This window comes from Xiphophorus couchianus, chromosome 15, assembly GCF_001444195.1.
Source record: "Xiphophorus couchianus chromosome 15, X_couchianus-1.0, whole genome shotgun sequence".
Classification (NCBI taxonomy): domain Eukaryota; kingdom Metazoa; phylum Chordata; class Actinopteri; order Cyprinodontiformes; family Poeciliidae; genus Xiphophorus; species Xiphophorus couchianus.
This window is the reverse complement of record NC_040242.1, coordinates 22,841,934-22,865,398: the sequence shown is the minus strand read 5'-3', so window position 1 is coordinate 22,865,398 and position 23,465 is coordinate 22,841,934. Positions and strand designations below refer to the sequence as shown.

The 23,465-nt window shown below is 39.0% G+C and overlaps 2 protein-coding genes across 2 annotated transcripts; both read right to left on the bottom strand.

Annotated features, from left to right (window-relative positions):
* Positions 1–534: 534 nt before the first annotated feature.
* smim8 (small integral membrane protein 8) lies at positions 535–1,972 on the bottom strand. Its single transcript, XM_028039966.1, has 2 exons — positions 1,460–1,972; positions 535–1,089 (listed from the first exon to the last, which is right to left on the bottom strand). The coding sequence occupies exons 1-2, from the start codon at positions 1,586–1,588 to the stop codon at positions 931–933; spliced, it is 288 nt and encodes a 95-aa protein (XP_027895767.1). The 5' UTR covers positions 1,589–1,972; the 3' UTR covers positions 535–930.
* A 2,068-nt stretch (positions 1,973–4,040) lies between these two features.
* Positions 4,041–20,054, bottom strand: znf292b (zinc finger protein 292b). Its single transcript, XM_028039953.1, has 8 exons — positions 19,876–20,054; positions 17,301–17,455; positions 17,094–17,169; positions 14,925–15,060; positions 12,911–13,113; positions 11,606–11,742; positions 11,359–11,500; positions 4,041–11,184 (listed from the first exon to the last, which is right to left on the bottom strand). Exons 1-8 carry the CDS (start codon positions 20,044–20,046, stop codon positions 4,474–4,476), a joined length of 7,731 nt encoding a protein of 2,576 aa, XP_027895754.1. The 5' UTR covers positions 20,047–20,054; the 3' UTR covers positions 4,041–4,473.
* Between the last annotated feature and the right edge of the window lie 3,411 nt (positions 20,055–23,465).

Sequence of the window (23,465 nt, the reverse complement as noted above, 5' to 3'; positions counted from 1 at the left end):
GTACTTTTGAAATCATGATGTTATTGGTTAACTAACCAATAACATCTAAGAACTTTAATTAGTTTTACTTGATGGAAGAAGGCAGAAGTAACTGCTGACACCGGCGCCGTTGCATTTGTCACCAAAGCTTTGGCCTCTAACACTGAGTCAGTGGTCGCTGTATGAGTATATATTATTGTGTATTATTGTTTTTTTTATTTTTGTTATTTGTTAGAAATACAATTATTCATATACTCAATCTGACACTAAAGCTGTGGCATATGACACAAAAGTGATGACATATGCCATGCTACCAAAATATATTTTAAAGCAACATATTAGAAGCATGTTTTTTAAAATATATATTTATTTTACATTTTGAACATTCTTAGAAATGTATCCAATTGATAACATGCTTAAAATGTATTTCAGAAAAAATGTAGCCTATTTAAAATAAGTATATGTAGGCTAGTTTTTCACCTGGTTGACTTTATCTCTTATTTTGGATTTCTGAATCTGACTTTTGTAAAACAGTCGCATTCTGAGATGCTGCTTCAAACTCTGAATATTTTTATTTAAACACAAACTGCTTAGTTTCTCCATGTTTTCTGACTTCTGTTAAATTTCAATGTTGATGCAAGTTTTGAATTGCTTTGCCTTTTCTAGATCAGATTGATCTGATATAGCAGTTCTCTTGTGTCTTTAACATGAAGGTCACAGATGTTTCCCTATCAGCTCATATAATAAAAACACCTGCAGTCAATTGTATGTGTCTTCTTCTTAGAATTACTTTGAAAAATATTTTGTGGTTTCCACATTTATTATGCTTTTATCAGCCAACGAAGATATTTGACTGGACATGATGCAATTAGTGTGCAAGTCTTCTTGGTTGTTTGTCCTGTGGAAGCACCAACAAACTGCCTGTGTGATGCAGCGCAGCATGGATCCCCATCAGTCCCATTTGGAAGTCTTCCTTTTCATGTGTCTCTCTCCTTCGCTGTCTATCGCTTCATAAAGCTGCTGGTCATTTTCTTTCATGGCGTGCAGATAGCCCAGGTAACCCACGCTCAAGGTGATGGCCACCAGCCCAAATACCATCACTGGTTTATTCTGCAAAACAACACAGCTCCATGTTAAAAGCCACATAGGGCTATTATCACATGATAATAACAATATCCTACTAACAGCAGCAATCCATAGAGCTTTAATTGGGTCCGTTTTGACGTTTTCAAAAGAGTCATGGCTTTGAAACCTGGCATAAACAGCAGGTTTCAATCAATCAATCAATCAATCAACCATAGAAGTTTGCAAAACTGCCGAGAAAAGAAGCGACCCAGCAGCAGTTAGAGGCTCCACAGTTTAGTCTAAAACTTCCTGAAATCGCGCTACTGTGTTGTAAAACTCTTAACACTTCTCTCTTTCTCTCTCTCTCTGTGTGTGTGTGTGTGTGTGTGTGTGTGTGTGTGTGTTAGGGTCTCACTGGTTTTATGAAGAGTTCAGGATTGACAGCACGGAACAGTGTGGTGGTCTGTGCTCCTCTCAACCCAGGCGTCCGGAAGCCTTTCTCCCCGGCGCTCTCCTTCCCCTTATCGGCTTCTTTTTCCAACATGTTCCCTCCGAAGCACACAGAACTCAGCTGGAGAAACCTGAGAAAGGATCTCTAGTGATCATAATACTATCCCAAATAACATTTCCATTCTCCATTTGCTTGCCTCACAACCTTGCCACTTGTTCTTCTTCTGGTTTTCCTCATGCTAACCAGGTGCACACTGCCATCTGCTGGATTTAAACAACATTCCGTTTAAAGGGCCAAATCGCAACTAAAGTTGGGAAACATGACACGGATTTCTGCCCGATTTTACCCCCGATTCCCGGACGGAAATCGTTGAGATTCATCTGCCGTAGTTACGTTCAGTGGGTCGGGCGGGTTGGCACTAAAATCTGAATGTCTGAGAATGGATGGAGACTAGATTCTGTGTGAGATGGGAACAGGCCAGACCCGACCTCAGTTCCTGTTAGACAAAGTTTGATGTTTTTTAACCAAATCTTTCACAGTCATGACAAGTTTTTAAAAGTCTAGATATTCACAATACCAGACTGGTATTTATTGTGAAAGACTGAGGGACCACAGACCAAAGGAGTTTAAACAATCATACCAGTAGGTGGCGGTAACAGAATACAATCTCAGAATTAGGACGGGCTGTGTTTCTTTTACACTCCGTAAAGTGAATCAATGTTGGAGAAGAACGGGGGAGGGGGCGAAATATGAGCCACATTTTACAGCACCAGCCCATTCCTGTGCAGACACTGGTGCTATGCATCACAAATAGGAAAGAAAAATGTGAGGGATGTAGAGAAAAAGGGGGAAAACATGTGGAACATACATGCAACATACATATTGTGGGGCAAAGAAGAATTTAGTCAGCCACTGATTGTGCAAGTTCTACTTAGAAAGATGAGATCTGTAATTTTCACCAACGGTACACTTAAACTATGAGACAAAAATGAAATCCATTGTATAGAATTTGCAAATTATGGTGGAAGATAAGTATTTGGTCAATAACACAAGTTCAACTCAATGCTTTGTAACATAACCTTTGTTGGCAATAACAGAGGTCAAATGTTTCTGTAAGTCTTCCCAGGTTTGCACACACTGTAGCTGGAATTTTGGCCCATTCCTCCATGCAGATCTCTTCTAGAGCAGTGAAGCTTTGGGGCGGTCACTGGGCTACACAGACCTTCAACTCCCTCCACAAATTTTCTATGGGGTCGAGGACTGGAGACCAGTTAGGCCACTCCAGACCCTGAAATGCTTTTTACAGAGCCACTCCTTCGTTACCCGAGCACAACGGCATGTTGTTTGATTTGTACAAGGTGGAGGAGGCGGGGGTTGGTCTCTAAACTTTAATATTTCAGTAACAGTTTCTAAACAAAAGCTGTATAAATGGAAATTCATCAGCACAAATGTAGCACACTTGATTGATACCAATTGTGTTTGAGAATTGAATTAGGTGGGAGGCTGGTTGACTTTTCATAACCTCTGGAAACCTTTACTAAAATCTTTAAAATGATAGGGGCACAAAAATATTTACTGCACAAACATTTTACACTAATTTTGTTTTATTTAAAGATGGCTTAGGGGTGGTCACTTCACTCAGGTAGACCAACTATGCTACCTGGTCTGCACACTGTAGGGTGAAGATCATCAACACATTCCACTATTTTTTTTTTTTTTTTAAACAAGAGCTGATCCATTCAGTGCAGAATTGATCCAGTTTCTTTAAATTATATCATGTTTTCCTCCAAACAAAAAAAACCCCTCAGTCGACTGTCAAGTCCTTCTCTGGTGAGAACTTCTCTAATATCCTGCAAGTCTTGGCCACATGCATCATTAAAAGTAATGAGTATTCATGTATCAAATTGAAGAGAATAGCTGATGTTCTGGTAACACCAAAAACTTTAGTGCATGAGCAATATGGTCATACATTACTTTGATTGAATTGTCCTATTAATAGAAATTAGATTAGAGAAATCAGCTGTAGATCAGTAAATTGTCTGTCCAGTTTTTGTTCCTTTAGCAACAAGGTTTTATTTGAACTCAGCACAATGCTCAGGAGGAGCCTGGCAGATGTCGCGGCAGGACAACAGGGAAGCAGTGGGTGGTGTCCATCAGACCATCAGTTCCCAAAATCGCACACAGAAAAACCTTGTAAAAGCGCATCTCAAGACCGCAGGAGGATTAAGAGAGTAAGCTAATGCTAGTGAGATGGCGAGGTTTGACTTTGTGGGCAGAGTGGGATTTATGTTTACCACAATGTTGATAAGGCAAATCTTGCTAATTAACATGCACTGAAACAAGAGTTCTTTCCTTTCTGCTTTACTAAGAAGAAAGGAAATAAGGCAATAAGTTGTCTTTTTTTTCTGTTCCAGAGAATTTTAAGAAAAGAATGTTTGGAGCCCTGTGCTAGAGTCTCAGCATGTGTTTTTCAACCTTTTACCTTATTTTAAAACATTTTGATAATAGGTACTCAAGCTGTGACTAAAAAGTCAAAGTAAACCACTGAGAATTTTAACAAGTGACTTTAATTCAGAAAAATGTAACAAAATCATTTTATAGGTCCACATGCAACAGCACTTAAGTTTTAAGCTCTTGAGGGCTGTGTGATCTTATAAAAGACAATAAAAATCAACTAAAATAATACAAAAGTTTAATGGGGCTGCTGGTGGCAGTGGGATTTTTAAATCTATATATACACACGACAAGCAATGATCAACATCTTCACAAACTACACACAGAATTAAGCTCTTTTGTCTCAAATTCCCACAGGGATAATTTAGACGCCACAAGTTGATGTCATTTGAACATGCTTTGCACTATGAAAAAAACCTGTACAGATAGTACTGTGGAACAGACTGGTTTAGTCCATCAAGTCAGACTAATTCAGATCCTGAGATTTAGCTATTGGGTTAAAAAAAATCACCTCCAAAAAGCAGTCAGTCACATCTCTCCAACACTACAGCGGGGTCCATGTCCTGCAGCTGTTTCAACATGGGCTCTATGACACCCACAAAGGCTGGATCTAGTTTTATTTTCACTTTGCAAAGTGACTTTAAGTTCTGATGGTTGCTGAACCAGACACAGGTCTTTTTGCTATTTGAACTAGTTTGGCTCTCACCATTTTCTACCTTAACTGACCTCATCAAGTGTTGCTCTGATTCTCTGGTCTCTTCCAAGAATTGTAAGAAAGACATTTCAAATCCCATCGGTTTAAAGGAAGCCAGGGGCACACTCTGCTCCGTCTCCTCTGGAACTATTGCAAGGCTTGGGGAGGTCTGCTTCTCTTCCTTGACCTGAACAGACGTTGTCTTGGTTGGCCGAATGACTTTTTTAGATTTGACAAAATTTCCGCCAAATTTTTTTGGTCGCCCTCGTTTACGTTTTAGTACCACAAGTCCATCAGAACTTTTCTTTTTTGATAACTTAGTTTTTAACAAAGTCATGGGCATCTCTGTTGGGCTTCTCCTGCGTAGGACCGGCTTTGAATATTCATATTTCCCTTCATCAGTGACAGCATCTGTTTTCTCGACGTCCGACTGCTCTGAAGTGTTCTCAGATTTGGAGTCGTCACTCCTGATGGAACGAAATTTATGTCTGGAGAACTTCTTGCAGAATATGAAGTGACTCCTGTGCTGTTCCAAGTACTTTTCCGACAGTCCATGTACAATGTAATGTTTGAGTATGCTCTTTTCAGACTTCATGACTGATGTGCAGCCTTTGATCATACAAGGATACTGCAAGTGAAATTTCTTGGTGCACAAGGCAGATGCATCCACTTTAGACTTCAAGGAAGGTTTTCCATATTTAAGCCAGTGTTTGCTTTTCGACTTGTCTACCTTCTTCCTGTCATGAGCCCTCAGGGGGATCTTTTTGTTGCTCTCTATATTTTCTTTGCCATTACTTATTTTGGTAAATTGGTAATGTGAAGATGTTGAGTTTTGCTTCTCTTCATCCTCTTCCACTTGTTTATTTTGTAGTTTAAGCTGGTACAAGTCCTGATGTTTTTTCATCATATGTCTGAGCATGTTTGACTTTGTAGCATAAGAGCGATCACAGCCTTCAATTTCACACTTGAAAACTTGTAATTGTTCAGGTTTGGCAAGGTTTAGGTCTTTATGGTGCTCTTTAACATGACTTTTATACTTTCGGTAAGCAGTGAATGTTTCTGTGCAGCCTTGGTGACCACAAGCAAACCTGCCAAGTCTTACACCAAACAATAGTGCTTCCACCTCATCATCTGTGAATTCATGCAACTGCAGATAGTGCTGGAAGAGATTGGGAATTTCTTGAAAAACACAGCAGCAGTCTTTGACTTGACATCTGATTTCTGTAATCTGCAGCAACTCAGACTCTGGCTCTTCCTTAACATGGTGCAGTAGTTCATCTGTTTCCTCACTTTGGTCATTCTCCTCACTCAGGACATGCTCCCCACTCTCCACCAGTGCTGACAAAGCAGACTGGTGCACAGCCCTGTAGTGGAGGATCAGATTTTGCTGGATCGTGAAGGCTGCCTCACAACCTTGATGGACGCAGCGATATGGTCTATATGGACTCAAAGCATCTTCTGATTTTGGCTTCTTCCCTTTAGACTTCCTGACAATGTTTGTATTTTGTTTAACCACTGTTTGCATCTTGAAAGGGCCATTTTCATGAGTTCTTGGAGCTTGAGGTAGGGTAGACAAATTCTGGAATAGAGGAAAATTCTGACTTTCTGCATGCAATTCAGGCACATTTCCTTCTTGTTTTATCCATTGTTCAGTAGACATCCCTGTTTGTGCTGCCTGGGAGGTTGGGAAGGTCAGACGACTTGCAGGTGGAGTTTGTTCTAGATTTTGCATGGGAACATCTTTTAAGGAATGGATAACTGAGCAGTGATTATGACCTTGATATTCATGATTAGTTACAGCTGTGTTAGCTGAAGGAACATATGAAGCTTGGAGAGGATGTATACAGGCACTGTTATCTAAAATCGTATGGTTAACTGGAGCCAATGGAACCTGGTTTACGGCCACAGGCTTCTTTCGACTTGCATTAGATACTTCAGCTTTTGCCATCTTTCGCTTTTCATCCAGGTCTGCAATTTCTTTATTTGATAATTTGTGAACCGACCGGTAATGAATGCGAAGGTTTGAGTTTCGAGTAAATGCTTTCGGACATTTCTCGCACTTGAAAGGAGAGTACTGTCCATACCTTTTCTTGACCTCATTAACCATCCCAATTGTGTAGTTGTGAGCTTTGAAGAGATGCCTCCATAGGGAATCATTAGAAATGGAACTAAATGAGCAATCAATGTCTTCACAAGCAAATGGTTTAACAACAGATGTTGATGGAACTGAAGTGACTCCTGTGAAATTTTGGGATTTCACCTGAGAGGATACAGGTAGGCCGCTTTTTTCAAACCCATTTTGTTTTAACGAAGTTATCAACTGATCAGGAAGTTCTCTCATCAAGTCAAGCCTTTCAAATGCACACTGCATTTCAGTCATCCACTGATGCTGGCTGGCTGATAACCCTGAAGGTCCAGGATCCAGTTCAGTTGCTGTGGTAACTGGGGGGCTTGGTAGCTCTATGAGGATTCTGGGAGTCTCTCTGAAACCAGTAAAGCTCTGGGTGTTCAGCAGGTCTTCAATTTTACCAGACGATTCTGAAGTAACTGGAGAACTTCCTGTAAGGACTTGACCTTGAGGTTTTGAATGACTTGTTGCGTCATAGAACAAGTTCTGAAATCCAGAATTATTGGAGGGACTGTAGGGACTTGAGCCCGAAGTTTTTAGATTCACATCTCCAGAAGAACAAATGTTTCTGCGTTGAAAGTCACCAGCCAAAATCTGCTCACGCAGTCGCTTTTTGATATCTTTATCAGTAGTCTTCACTGGACTCATGGCTTGCATACCACTTGTTACTGCTTGACTAAGGTGAAACTCGGGTAACAACATTTGCTTCATGGCGTTTGAACAGGAATCTGGAGCCGAGATGGTTTTCTTAGAGGGATAACTTTCATGAAAAATTAATTCAGGAGTTTTTTTGATTTTGTGAGTAGTGCCCAGGAGAGCACTAGCAGAGTTCTCCATGAGGATTTCTGAAAGAAGTGAATCAGAGAATTCACTCACAGGAAACCTCTCCACATGTGAATCATGAGGATGGGTGGCAAAGTATGAATTGACCCTCTGCTTCAGCTGGACAGTTTCTGTATGTTGTATAACTGAGGTACCAAGTAGATGCTCACTTGCAGCATGAGAAGCACAGCTGTTTTGGAACATTGTTTGGGTGTCCGATGGAGGAACAAACTGATCAGACATACTGGATTCAGGCATAAGATGCTTAAGCATGACATTTTGCGAGGGACTGTTTTCATATGACGGCATGTTATTTTGAGGATACTGGGAAGTGGGATAATGTTTTGAAGCTGAAGAAAAACCAATTACCTTCTTTTCAGGTTTATGATATGGAGCAACACCGTTGTAAAAGGATTGTGTCTGGGATGTGGCAACCGTTTGTTCTGAATTTAGAAGATCAAGAAATGATTGCGGTAAATCTGTGTTTATTGCCGATTCTTGATATGGCTTGCAAATTGCACGCTTGGACAAATGACCACCAAGAGATCGAGGATTATCAAACTGTCTAAAACACCTTCGACAAACAAATTTTCCATCTTTGATTATTGCAGGCCATTTGGTCCTGGCGTGTTTCCTGTCTTGCCTCTCAGTCTCAAGATTCATTTCAGAGATGGCGGGGTCATACTTAGGCTGGATGGTTCTGCTTTGCTTTTCCTCCAAAATTGACAAATCGAACAGCTCATGATTTGGCTTTGTTTTCTCTGGAGTCTTGGAAAGTGAGACTACACAGCTTTGCATCTTCGAAGTACAGGTTTGGGAGGCTGCCATTTCTTGTGACAACTCCATTGATCTTTGAGTGCTCACAGTAGTAGTCTGGGCTCTACTTTTATCAAGCAGTGAGTCCAAGGACTCTGAATGGCAAACTTTTGATTCCATTACAGAGGATGAAGAAATACCAAGTGGGAAAAGAGCACTAGATGAATCAATCGCGTGTATCATTTGCTGATTAGATGGGAATACTTGGGAAGAATTACGGTTAGGAACAAATTCACTTCCAGCAGCAACAGGGTTTTGACCCATTGAAAGTTGAGACTGTGTTGTTATTGGACTTCGATCAGCACCTAACTGAGAAAGGACAATGGGATTTAAAACACTTGCCATTAGCTGTGAACTGTTTGGATTGTGGGGAAATGATGGGAGATTTTGTGGGACACCATATTGAGAGGTTGTACTTGTGTTAAGACAAGAATGTGGCTGAATAATACCATTTCCCTGAACCCGACGGCTAGCCTGCTTCGTCTGTAGTGAGGAGACTGAACTCAAAGGCCCTGATGAGGTGTTCAGTGCTGGAATGTGGCTTATTTTGATTTCAGTGCGGGCAACTTTCCATTTCTCATAGAATTCTGGATGAACTGCTCTCATGTGCTTGGAAACACTTCTATAAGAGCTGTAGGTTTTTGTACACGTTTCAAATGCACAGTGGAACCTTGGCCTCTGCTCTGGAGGGGGAGCTGTGACATTTGAGGGAGTAGCAAAGTTCTCTTGGTTGCTCTCAGTTAGTTGAGGGTTTATTCTTGGTGGTATTGGTTGTGACACTGATGGATCCGAAGAAATGTGAGGCAATGATACCGCTAAACTATTCCTACAAGACACTGGCCCTTGAAGCATAGGTAACATAAAGTTATGGTTAGATTTGTAATTCATTACATCCGTATTTACTTTGCTGGGGAGTGTGTGGGGCAGACTTTGTAAAAGCTGTCCTACACTGGCTTCAAATGGATGTACTGGATAATTTTGAGGTGGAATCTTACGATCTAATGACTGATGGCCAACCTCATCTTTTTCTTTGCTGGAATTAAGTAAATGGGAATGGGAATGAGAGTGAATGAGGGATTTATTGGAACTGCAGATGTTGCCGGTTGGAAACAGTGATTTTGGAGGGTCTGGTTTGACTTGGCATGTTTCCATGGTATCCACATGTTCTGGTGAAGTCTTCAACAAACTTTGTATGGTCATAAATTCTCCAGGATTTGGATAACAAGAAGCATCAGAGTTGATGTTTATCTGGGAATGTTCTGGTTTAACAGAATATTGACTAGAAGGTATTTGCTCATTAGTTGAAGAACCAGGCTGTGACTTGGCAGAGAACGATGAACGAGGTAAACTGTCTTTATGCTGGGTAGCATGGTTCTCTACATGCAAATCTAGCTGTTGTTGAGAATGAAATACCTTTCCACAGTCGACAACTTTACAAGTAAAGGTTTTGTAATGATGTGACTCATGATCAAAGAGCTTAAAAGGGGCATTAAAGATTTTTCCACAATTTGGAAACATGCATTTAGCAATGAAATCTGAATGGGTTTTCTTATGTAAGAGGAGTTTGGTCTTTGACAGAAAACTTGCCTTGCAGTTTAACTGTATACAAATATAAGGCTTTGCGCCACAGTGGACTTGTAAATGATCATTAAGATGAGTTATACTAACAAAGTGGCGACGACAGTACTGGCAAACCACCTTGTTGTTCTGCAGTTCAAGAAACGTTTTTGCTTCTTCATTATCCCCGTGACCTTTAACATGTGCAATGAGGTTTTTGATAAACTTGAAGCTCCTCTTGCATGTTCCCACTGGGCACATGTAGTTGTCCTCATTAACGTCTACATCATATCTACTCACTTGAGACTGAGTTCTCTGAACTCTAGCAATGTTTTGTTTCAGTGAACTGTTAAGCTTCTGAAGTTCATTGTGTGCTTTTGCTTTCAATATGGCAATGGAAGGGGCTGCCAATTTGGAATTAATCAGTGCTCTGCTGGTTTCCATTGCACTCAGTCTTTCCTTGCAAGAAAGTTTAACATGTGACGTTACATGGGGAAGGAATGTGTCTTTGGATATGAACGTCTCAGCACAAATTGGACAAGTGTAGATTCCATGGCTGAAATGAATCTGAGCATGTCGAACAATTCGGTGACCAAGAAACTCTTTGTCACAGAGCACACAGTACTGCATGTAGGCCTGCCAGTTTCTAAAGCGGGTAGATACAAAGCCCTTTTCCTTCAGCTTCTTCATTTCTCTATTTTTCTGTTTCTTGTCTGCTGCATCTTGAAGATCATACGTGCCACTGACTATACTGTCTGGGATATAATTACAGTCCTTTAGACTCATATAGTCTTCTTCTTCCTCAGTGTTCTCAGAATCATTTAGAGAGTCAATGGATGAGACGATAGAAGCCTCATTACCCATTAGAGACAGACAATGACGCTTCAGTGTTTTCCAATCCCAGAACTCTGGGTCAAAAGGCCACTGGGTCTTTAAAACCAGTAGGAGATCACAACGCAGAGAGTTGGGAATAGGCATATTTTCTGCCTCTAGTTTTTGATCTGGTTCATTGTAAAGTGTCTCCACAACATAGTATGAATCCACAGTGGGCTCCAGAAGGAACTCTGTTAGTTGGCATGCTCTTTTAACTTCCAGATCAGTTGGAAGCAAACAGGAAATTGTTTTACAGACTGTGGCCTTTCCTTTGACATCCTCCGATGTGATCCGTAGCGCCATTATACACAACTCGATACACACTGGTAGACCAACGTGGGTTATCTATAAAAGAAGGAAGAAGCCCAGTCATTAGTCAAAAATATTAAACTTACTCAACTCAAAATAAGCTACAAAGGCAAACATAACCTTAACAGGCTGCTTATAAATGAATGTCAACACACAAACACAGCAAGATCTCAAATATTTCAGTGAGCTCATTAGGGACAACCAACTAACCTCCGACTGGATGACCTTGATGAAGAACAGGATGTGATACACGGATTTGGATAAGACTGACATTTGCCGGCATCTATCCAGGAAGGCGTGATCTGATGGCTCTAACCGCTTTAGCAGCTTACTCCAAAACAGAGTGAGCTCCCTGGATTTAAAATGGGAAAACAATACATAAAACTAAGATAATTCAAAGGTAACTCCTGTCCAGCATTTGTACCAGTTAACATGATGGGGCATTTAGTGTCCTTACCAAGCACAGTATGTGTCTCCTTGGAGAAGCTGACGGGTTAGAAAGGCTGAACATAAACTGAACGCTGCGCTGTCATCTCCATCTGATTCCAGGTTGCAAATCATTTCTATAGCGTCGTGGCAGTCCTCCTTTGAAAGCTGGACAGACACACACAAAAATTATATTTACAGTCCAACTTTATGACAATATTTAATCAGAAGCACATTAAAATATTATTTATTTTGTCACTGCTAAGCCCAAGAAATTTCAGATGTGCAGTGCTTCAATGAAGGTGTACGGAGCATCTGATTGGCTATCCACAAGAAACTACCCAAAAGTAAATCTTGTAATGTCTTTACATTTTTGAATAACTTTTTCATTTTTTTCTGTTAAGATAGTCTTTTGGACAGTGTAGATATTCACCAGCCAAAGTTCCAACAGCTCTGTAACAATCTGATACATTCCTTAATTAAAAAAGAAAATAGTACAGCATAGGGCATGAATCTGGGCATGTCCCATATTCTAAAAACTATACTATTCTTGCTTTTCAACAACTCCTCTCTGGCAAGAAGGATGGTTCAGGATGGTTTCCTAAAACATAATCTGTGTTTTCAGCAAAGCTCATGTTAACAGAAAAATGTGCAGATATTTAGAGGTCTGCACATTTACAATAAGTGTACCGTTTAATGTTGACAACTATTATTAGTTCCTATTTTTTTAGTATTTGGGTACATTTCTAGCTTACACTCCTTTCACCACTATTTAGAGGCTTTATGCTTTGTAGAAAAACAGAGCAGGGCTCACCAAGTTCAGTCCTCCAGATATACCAGGCTAGAACTTTTAGATACACATGTGCTCCAACAAACCAGAATCAAATGGCTAAATTCCCTCACCAGGAGTCCTTCAGATCTGCAGAAGACTGGTAAGCAATTCATTTGATTCAGATGTGTTGGAGCAGGGATGCTTCTAAAAGTTGCAGGATAGTAGCTCTCACAGACCCTAAACAAGAGGGACCAGCTTTCTGCACAAGGCCAACTAACCCTGTGTCATCTTTAAATCTAATCAATTTAGCTGTACTACTGAAGGGAAATTTGTAAATAAGGAATAATTTTCATGCACCATGAAGTCACGACTACGAAGCCAGAAGATTCTCTTAGACAAGAGATCAACTAATTCCATCTGTCCATATGAATTTGCAATAAGTCTGATTTAAGCTAATATTTGGTTTAATCTGTCCAAAATCTATATAGAAGCACAAAAATCAGTTTTATTGACATTTTTTCATGAATGAAAATTATTTTCATTCCTGAAGTAGAATCTGCTTACCTCCTCCATGAGTTGATCTTTTTCCAACGTGCCACAGAGGCAGACAAGATACATCTGTTTGAAATCCCCCTTCGCTTGGAAGGCAGAACAGTCAGTGCAGATCTTTGCTAGAAGTGCAGCCTTCTCCAGCTGCTTCTCCTTTATCAGCTGCTTCACTCTCATCTGCAGCAACACAGGGCCCTCATGCTCCAAAAACGTCTCCACTGAAAAAGTTAAATCACACAGTTAGGTTTTCATTTTAGACTTTTTGTAACAATGTAAGGAGTTACTGAAAATGACTCTGCTATAATCCAAAAGTAGCTTCATTGAACTCCCACAGTAAGGTACAGGCAACTTAGCCAATTTAGGAATACACACGGGTTGTGTTTACAGTGAGTTTACACATTATTTTAAAAATATGTTATACCAAACAGGAATTTTAATATTGTAGATACCAATTTTTTAATGTAATTATGGATGGGGAAGGCTATGAGCAGGAAGGATCTCCTGTAGCAGTCTGTATAGCCGCAGATGCTTCTTACTGAAGACCCACCATTATATTAGTTTTATAAAGAACATACTTGGGATGGTCTATTATGGTAAAATGGTAAATGGCCTGTACCTGTACCTGTATACAGCTTTATGACGTCCAGAGGACCCCAAAGTGCTTCACACTATATTCAGTCATTCACACACTGATGGTGGTAAGCTACTGGATGGTAGCCACAGCTGCCCTGGGCAATCTGACAGAGGTCAGGCTGCCACGCACCGGCACCACCAGGCCCAAGGACACAATAATGGATGGAGGGAGCGGGAATCAAGACACCATGACTTATTTTCTGAAGGACGCTCCTTTGCACAACAATCTCTGCAGTGAGGGTCTCCAACTCCAGTTCTTGTGTGCCATTCAAGTGTGTGGGAGCAGGACAGTGGGTTCAGAGTGGTTCCCCAGAACTCAGCCAACCTTCATCATCAGCTTGTTCACGTCACTGATAAATGGTTCGGCAACAGTGCTGCAAAAGGTGGCCTTGCAGTCTTTTCTTTTCAAAATGTTTTCTCTCAGTTTTTCTAATGGAAACATTGCTGTTAGCAAGAGGGTGTTTTTTTATTATCTAAAGCTACCAGGAATACTTGATCAGCATCTTATAAGCTCAAATAAAATGAATTCCAATTAAATATAAGAGCAGACAGATTTGTAGAATGGCAAAAAGAAATTAGATGGATTAGTAGTGGTCATAAACAACAGGTGGTGAAATATAGCAGATGATACTGTGAAATATTGTCTCTACTGGGCTCTCTCCGGGATGAAGCTGCTTCCCCACCATTGTTTTTCACTAGATCAGGAGAAGCTGGCACTCCCTCTGTCTCAACCTTCCATTTGTGTGTAGGTCAGATGAACAGGCAACTCATACACCTGTCTCCACAATCCCTAATAACAGAGCATCTTCAGTCTGAGGCATCTCCAGATCTACTGAAACACAGACTGCTATAGAAGAGCTTCCTGAACCCAGAATCACCATCTACAGTCACTCTTTGGGGAAACTAAACATTTGAGTTGAATTGAGGTTGAAACCGAAGGTTCAATTCAAACCATCAGTTTTTTAGTGCAAAAAAAATAAGTTTTTTTCAAAATAAGTCCACAAAAACATAAGGAACAAATATTGTTTGTTATTATATTAGCACTGCACACAGTATGTGAATAACTTATTGGTTTTAAATAAATGTTAGCATTTATTTAAATGCAGCAACAAGATTATTTAAACACTATGCATTCAGGATAAATTTTCCTGTTATGTGGTGAACAAAAATAGAAACGTATTCCTCTGTTTTTTGCTTCCTCTCATGGATCTCAGTGCTAAAATTGAAATATTGTAAATAATGATTATTTTTTCTAGGACCTGAGTAGACTCTACATTATCTAGGTCTGTGTTTGCTATGAAGCAAAAGCAGAAACACACTACTTCATCGTGTGTTTATTTTTCACTTATCATACTGTTCATATATTTTTTTATTTTCTTCACATCTTAAAATTTACCATGTTCTGTTGCAGGATTCTCATCAGACAAAATACTTTGCAGGACTTTGTGGCTCCAAATGCCTTCATGTTGGCTCAGGACACACAGTAGCGACAGCTGGGTGATGCCATTCTCCTGAAGTTTGTCATGTGCAAACTAAAGACAACAGAGTTTATTCAGCAGTGAAACATGCAACAGTCTTAATCTGCAATCAAATTACCAAGCATGTTTGTGCTTTGTAATAAACAGAAACCAGGTAATACTTAGCTAAACCAATGTGATCAACAAGAATGTGGCAGCATATGGTCTTTTATCATTAAACACTTTCTGAATATGAAAAATAGGTAGAAAATCTGTGAAGGGAGCAAAAGATAACGGTGATGGCAAGGATGCCTTCCAACTTCAAGATGTAGAGCTCATAACCACATGAGTTGTCAAAATAATGCAAGTAAAAAGCTATTCAAAAAATATAAAGCTTCGCTTGTTGCAATGTCAAAAATTTTTCTATGATTGTGAAGTGCAAAAATATTTTGACAAGCCAGTTTGTAAATAAAATCTTAATTAAAACAACTAAAAAACTTTCTAATCCAACACTCTTTTTTTTTTTTTTTTTCTTTTGAAAGATATCCGTTCCAATCAGAATCAATTATTTTGGTTTAATACATAACATTTTAAATATAAATTTAGCATGTAAAAATAACAATAATTTGAGGCCTAAACAAAAATATCTGGACTGTTTGTAAATATTTTATTGGAACAATTACTGTGCCTGTAAAAAAAAATTATCGTATGCAAATGGTGAAGATAGGAAGTTTATGTTATATCCAATTAACCTAATATAACTGAGCATATTCTGTGTGGGTTAGTGATATTAGATATAATTATTAATAATAAAAAGCTTAGCATATACAAACACAATGTACATTCTGTGCATTCATTTCAAATCATAATCCGTTCTTGCATGCAGTTTTACTAAATTATAATCCTGATAAGCAGGACAAGTTTGTAATAATCGGGATACAGAAATTTAATAAGATCAAACTCCCAACTTAAACAATGTCAATACCTTTAGTACATAAATATAGGTTCTAGGTGGGCTGGTGACCTTGAGCTTTTGTTCATGATCAGACAAATCTAAATGAAATGACTGAATAATGTCAGTTTGCAGTTTGGTTCTCCAGAGTCCTGCTACTAATAACACTCAGGAAGGTTACCATGGCGGCATGCACGGATGCATCAACTTTCTGCTCTCTTGACAACCAAACAAGTTGCACATATTGGCAAGGGCATTTGATGGAAATTTGCTAAGAATTTGATAAGTTAATTTTAATTGATTTAATTAATTATGAAGTAATTTTCTTTCTTTATTTAGCAATTATTCATTTAATGATTTCCATGTTGGCATGCACAGACACAGCAGCTTTCAGCTCCCTTAACATAATGACTCATTCCATCCAGAGGAGATATCAAGACTACCAGGGTCTCCATGGATTATGGTCGACCTCAGATGTTGTAAATATTAACAGAAATGAGGACAGGGAGGAGGTCCGCTCCTCAGCCTGCTGCTCACAAACGCTACATTCTTCATTAACAGGCTTGAATTAAGTGGAGATGCTTCAATATACAAATGTGTCTGTTGATGTTGTGTGACAAGCCACAGAAGAATAGCCAACTAATCTCTACTTCCTGGAGTCTGTGTGGAAAAGTTCCAACCATCAAGACACAGAATGAGGCAGAGGGTCATCAGGGCAGAGCTCCTGATGTCTCTCCAGAGTCCAGAGCATCAATAAAGACTGCAGTCATTCTGCCTAGCACCTGTTCACTCTACTGCCGTTGGGGAAACAGTGCAGGAGCAAAAGGTAAAGACAAACTGTTAAAAAACAGTTTGTTTTTTGTTTTCATTCCCAGGTCATACTTCTAGTCTTCTGTGTCTTGACTGTTATAAAAGCCCTAAGCAGAGCTGTACCATTAATCAATTACTGCATAAATTATGCAGTAATTTATTGTCATTACTGCATAATGACAATAACTGCAATCTAATCTAACTATTTAATTCTGATGTGTTGGAGCAGGGGAACATCTAAAATTTGCAGGACACTGGTTCTCAACTAGCCCTGCATTAAGGGACACTTGTAGTACTTTCAAAAACCCAATTATTGAAATGACTATTGTTGTCTTCCCAGCTTTACCTGCACAGACGACTTGAAATACTGCCATAAATCATCTGGAAGGGTCTTAAGTGAGAGCAACAGTTCCAAAAAGCTCCTGTAAAAGGAAAGGCATGCATTCACAAACATAATACTGATGGATTTTCATCTGATAAGACTTTCCAATACTGACTTAATGACAAACATATAAGCACAAGTTTTGGATTAGAAATGTTTAATTTCACTTACAGTGAAAGTCTCTCAACCACAAGTGGAACACTTTCACATTGCAGAGAGAGGTAAGAAGAAGCCTTCGCAAAGCTGAGCAGGGCGACCATGTACACCTGTACGAGTGGCAAAGGCTCTTCCTCTGTCTTCCAACGGCCTACAAACTCCAAGAGTGTCTGAAAGAACAAAAATCTAAATCAGTTTTAAAGCTTACATTTATACATTACCAATAGATCAGAGCTTACAGTTTGAATTTTAGAGGTAAAAAGGCTTTCCCCCAGAAATCCTGCTAAGCCCGGTTGGTCGGAGCGCCAAGGCGATCCACCAGCAGCCCAATGGATTTTTTATTAAAAAATATTTTTATGACAGGTAATGAGCCAGTGTAATGTTGGTCACATTTAGAGCTGACCCAAGGCATACATGAACTAAGCAGCCGCTTAAATAAAATAATACATTTAATTTTCTGCAAATAAAATATATTATTTGTAAAAAATAAATAATGCATTTATTTTTTTTACAACACTAAAATGTATTACTATTATTAGTTGTAATTATGTCACTGATGAGTCTCTACTGGGTAAGGCCTGACCTCCCCTAGAAGACTTTATTAGAAAGCAAAATAGAACCAGGTCCACCTCCAGAAACAGAATTCCTTTAATGTCATTGTGCAAGAAAGCACACGGAAATTTAAAAGGCAAGGCGATCTGAACTAATGATAACAAGTATGTTTCAACAAATACAAAAAAAATTTAGTAGAAACATACTAAACAATCCGGGTGTTAAGGGGAAAAAACGATCAGAGTTTTAGTTCAGAGACTGTAAAGTTCAATTTAGAAAATCTTCCTTTTTGCTGAATGTTTTCTCAATTACAGCATGCAGATGCTTGAATAAATTCCCTGGCACCATTAGAGAGCGCCACCTAGCTCTCCTTTAAGGAGCAGCTGACAGCATGGTGGGTCAGTCATCAGTGCTGGTTTTCCTGAACACATAGTTTTTATTTAATTTTAGTAGTGAAAGTAGGAAACTAATTTAGCACTTACTAAAGAAATGCAGTGTTTTGTAATACTTAAGAGATTTATTCTAAGAGAGGAAAAGATTTTCTTCATAATAGACGGGTCAAATATGAATTCAAAAGGGAATGCTATAACAGATGTTGGATTAAGAAGAACATCCAGTGGTGGTAGTGACAATGGAAAGCTATGATTTATATTAATAAAACCACACCTTTCCTGGAAGTATAGTGACAATTCAGAATGCCCAAACTAATAAATTACAAATGTGAGACCGAACTGTCATCAATTACCTTCTTAGTTCTTAGAACTGAGAATCAGGAAAATTAATTCAACCCTGGAAAGAAGTTGGAGGATGAAAATATTTGGCATTGAAATAAAAATACGGTGAAGAAGTTAATATAATCTGATGCAATATATTGTGGACTGTAAAAGGCAAAAACATCAATCAATCAATCAATCAAATTTTATTTGTATAGCACCTTTCAGTAACAAGGCATTTCAAAGTGCTTTACATAAAAACCCCCCACAAAAATACAAAGTCATAAAACACATAGTTATGTACTGAAAACTTTGTTATAGAAAAAGAAACTAAGTACTACTAAGACTGAACATCCAAAATACACTTAAAAGCCTTGTATTATAATTAGAAAGAACACCTGAATTTAAGTTAACATTTTCATGCCATTGGTGATTTTAGCTTGATAAGTAAAAGTGTAGTTTATTAAACAAGTTGGAATTCTATAATGATAATTTATAAGGCAATAGTGTGTGTTAGATTACTTTGGGTAAATTCAATAAGTGGGAATCCGCCCTGACCATCATTACTCTACATCCTTAATATGGTGCAGATGGTTAACGTGAACCGTGCAGGACACCGTGGAGATGGGAGCCAATGAATGGCTTGCTGCCTTGTGAGACTACGTCGAGAAAAAACCCTCATACGTTTTATTCAGCACGTACACACCAGAAAAGGACCATGGGTGTAACGCGCAAATTCTGTTTTTGTTTTCCGATACGTCTGAATAAACCAGCAACAACTAAGAGAGGAATGGTAAAAATTTGTGAATCTTACTATAATGCACACGTCACAAAATCAGTCTCCCAAAACAGCCATCCACATTCTGTCCACATCCTGCACGCAACCTTTTACATTCAGCGGATATAAGCTAACACTGTGCTAGCTTCAGGCTCTGCTGGTAAACTGTTGCGCTACAGAGCAGCTAGAGAATTTTGTAAGCCCAAATAAAAAGGGCTAATATTAATGCAGTGGAACCTGCACTTAAACATTGTAAAGACCTCGTCTCTTCTAACGAGTCCACAACATTGCACTTCATTTCTCCTTACAGAAACAGCTCAGTAGCGTATGCTAAAAGATATCGATATCGATGGGTGTGTGGTGTGTTGTTACCAAATCGCAACAGCTCCTTTTGCTACTATTCACATAAAGCTAATTATGAAACAAACAATTCGGTCTGAAAAGTGACCTTTTACCAGACAATGCAAGACTCAGTGTACACCAGCATTATCCATGTTAGCTCCGTATTTAGATGGCCTGTTTTCCAGATGATTGAAATTTAACTCACCCTACAAAACTCTTGACAATAGTCAGAAGAGGACTGAACTGGTGAATTTGCGCTTTCTCGAATCACAACTTCATGTAGTCCTTCCAACAAATTTCTAACTTCCCCAATTGTTTTGCTGATATTGTCCACAAGACCACGGTCTTGCTCGGCCTCCTCGTCCGCCATCTTCATACACTACTTCAGCGCGTAGGACTAATACGTCATAACGGAATCGACGTAATTACGTCAAAGCTGGACGAGATATGTTTATGCATAAAAGAAAAAACATCTCAAAAGTTAAAATCTTCTCCACTCCTTCACAGCACCTGTTGAGATTAGGATATATCTTTATGTCCTCCTTCTAAATCATTTCAAAACTCCCATTAGAAATGTATTAACGAAGGTCAGGGTCACGAATTGAGCTTGCTGAAGAAAGGACATTTGGAAGTTAGGAGTTCAATTGTGGATAACTCCTCAGTCCGGTGTATGGCGGTAACACACTATGGTTGTAAAGTGCCACTACATTCTACAGAATAACAATAATAAGAAGAGGTTCTGTACAGCTATACATTTGGGAACGGGAATGGGAACTTCTAAAATTTCAAATTCAAAATTAAAATTCAAAAATACTTTATTGTTCCCAAAGCAAAACTAAATGTTGTCGTAACTCATTAATTCAAATTCTTCAAAGAGTTATTGTAGACAGTAATGACTTGGCAGGAAATATCTCCTGTATTACAGCGAATCTGAAGAAGCCTCTGACTGAAGATGCTCTATTTTCACAAGACAGTCTCATAAAGACTATGGTCAGGTTGTCCATAGTTTTCTTGATCTTAATTTTATGAAGAATGCTTCTTTGCTTCATCATCTAGAGAGGTTCTACAGTGGTCTCCAGTATAGAACCAGAACAGAATCAGCCTTCTTTATCAGGCTGTTGAGCCTTTTAGCTCCCTGGTTCTGATGCTGCTGCCCCAACAGATGACAGCCGAAGATATGAGGCTCTCAACAACAGACTGATCTGCAGCATCTTGATGCAAACCTTGAAGGATCTTAACTTCTAGAAGAAGTCCAGTCTGCTCTGTCCCTTCTTATAGATGCTTCACTGTTATGTCTCCAGTCCAGTCTGTGAAAATTTCAATGAAAGAACAGAGCTGCTCCAACGTGCTGCCAGGCTGAGCAGCCCAATTCTAGAATTCTTTGAAGGACAGTTTTCCAGAACATAGCCATAGCAACACTAACTAAAAGATAAGAGCTGAGGAAGACAGAAAAATCTCTATAATCACCAAATCAACTTTCATATATCATAGTAGAAAAAGAACCTGTAAATGAAAATCAGATCGAATCGATATGAAGAAGTATGAAGAAGTCCTCAAGGGTCAATGTCTTGCAACTTTTAGATGTATCTCTGATTCAGCACATCTCAATCAAATGGCTGATTCACCATTTTCTTCTTTGATTTTACTGACGGTTTTCAAACAGAGTTTTAATGTGTACCGCCACCTACTGAATTGTATTGTGAGCCAGAATTGAAACCCTAACCGACATTCCAGAGTTTCTCAACCCTGGTCCTCAAGGCACACTTCTCTGATTTGCTGTATGAGATTTGTAGAATAATTGAAGTCTTTTTGGTTACTTCTTTAGCAAACTTATCTGCGAGTTTATTTTCTAAAACTCCTATGAGCTATGACCTAAATTAGTAAAATTCTTTTTATCTGAATCCCTTCATTAGACATGCAGTTTATTTCAGATAGAATAAAAGCAGCGCCTACCCTATGACCAAGTTTAGAAACAGTATACATTTGTTGACACTCAAAGTATTTAGACTGTAAATTAAAATTCAAAAATATGGATCCCAAATGGAAATTAAATGTTGCTGTAATGCATATTAAATAAAATTCTTCAAAGAGTGATTGTAGATACTAGTGGCTGTTGGCAGGAAAGATCTCCTGTAGAGGTCTGTATTACAGTGAATTTGAAGAAACCTCTGACTGAAGACACTGTTTTCCTTTTTTGGTGATCAAATATTTATTATTATCTTTTGCATTGAGGTACAGATACTCATTTGCACCTTACAGAAGAAAAGACGTTGAACAAGAATACACATAGCTGTACACATGCTAAAAATATAACAAGTTCTAGATAAACCATGTCCAAATATGTCAAAATCCATGCTTGTAAAGAGAGTGAGTGTGGAGGTTTCCAACGTGTTGCTTCGCGACCATGCTCTAAAATCTGTCTAACTGGAGCGGCAAAAAGTTAGGTAAAGAAGGCATTTGATATGGTGCAGTTTGAAGCACCGTGGTCCCACAAAACAAGAGGGTCCTGCATGACGCAGGGGTGGATGGGACAGCTTTCACCCCAGAGGGCCACCGGCCCATTAATGAAGCGGCTCACAGGGAAATTCCCCGATATGCCAGTTCACCCTGAACAGACTCAAGCAGAGGTCATTTGGTTATTCAGACGCGTGGTGGGAGCTGTCTGGGTATTTATACTATTTTGCAATTTCAAAATAATACAAATACTATTTTGTGCTATTTCCTTTTAGCGGTGAAAGGGGATAAAACCTCTTCATTTAAGGTGGAAAGATACTAAATCCGGATTTATCATAGATAGGACTGGCCTCTGGTTGCATGGCCCCCCAACTTTAAAAGTCTAGTTCCACCACTGGTGGTGGTGGAGAAGCTTTGTTAAATAAGATGGGGCAATGCTGTTTAAAACCTACAAAACAAACAAAAACAGTTTAAAATGAACTCAAAATACAGGCAGTCAGTAGACAGAAGCCAGGACAGGAATAATGTGCTCTCTCTTATATTTCCTGTTGAAAGACAGGCAGCAGCATTTTGCAGCAGCTGCAGACGAGTAAATGAAGACTTGCTGACTCGGAGACAGAGGGAATAACAGTAATCCATTCAAGATGAAATGAAGGCATGGCTTACTGTTTCAAACTGTTACCTTTAGAGAATAGATTTTATCTTTGCTATCTTAAGTGATAAAAACTTGACTTCACTGTGGCCCTTATTTGACTACACAGGGTTTTATGCATTTTATGCATCTGAATTTTTTGCGCGTGCAGTTTCATAAATTCTTTCTACTGCAAACTATCAGTATGAGAGCTGTGCACTCTTTTATACAGGAGGCCCCTTGTCCTGTTCCATTCACTTGATTTCTCCCTCTGGCACATGTCTTGGTCTTAAATATTCGCTAAGCTCCTCTATCCTCTGGGGTCTCATTTATAAAGCTTATATGCACAAAACAGGGCAGGAAACTTGTGCACACACAAAGGTTCTGAGGCCTTGTGTATAAACGCATATTTCTCACACAATTCAAGAATGTATAAACATTAACGTGGCGTGCCTGCCGTCAAAATGTGTGGCAGTCACTCAAGCGTTTTCAGTGAACAATAACAAACCTCAAAGCACCTAAACAATAGTGAGCGTAGGTGCTTTCAGTGTTATATAACCTAAGGAACATAAAATTCGAAGAGGTTTTTTAAAATAACTTTAAACTTTTATTTATTTAAATTATGCAATTTATGCAGGGTTAGAAGTGTACTCCAAAATGTACTGATACATTTTGAGTAGATGTTAAAATCCTTCTCAACACTTTTTACC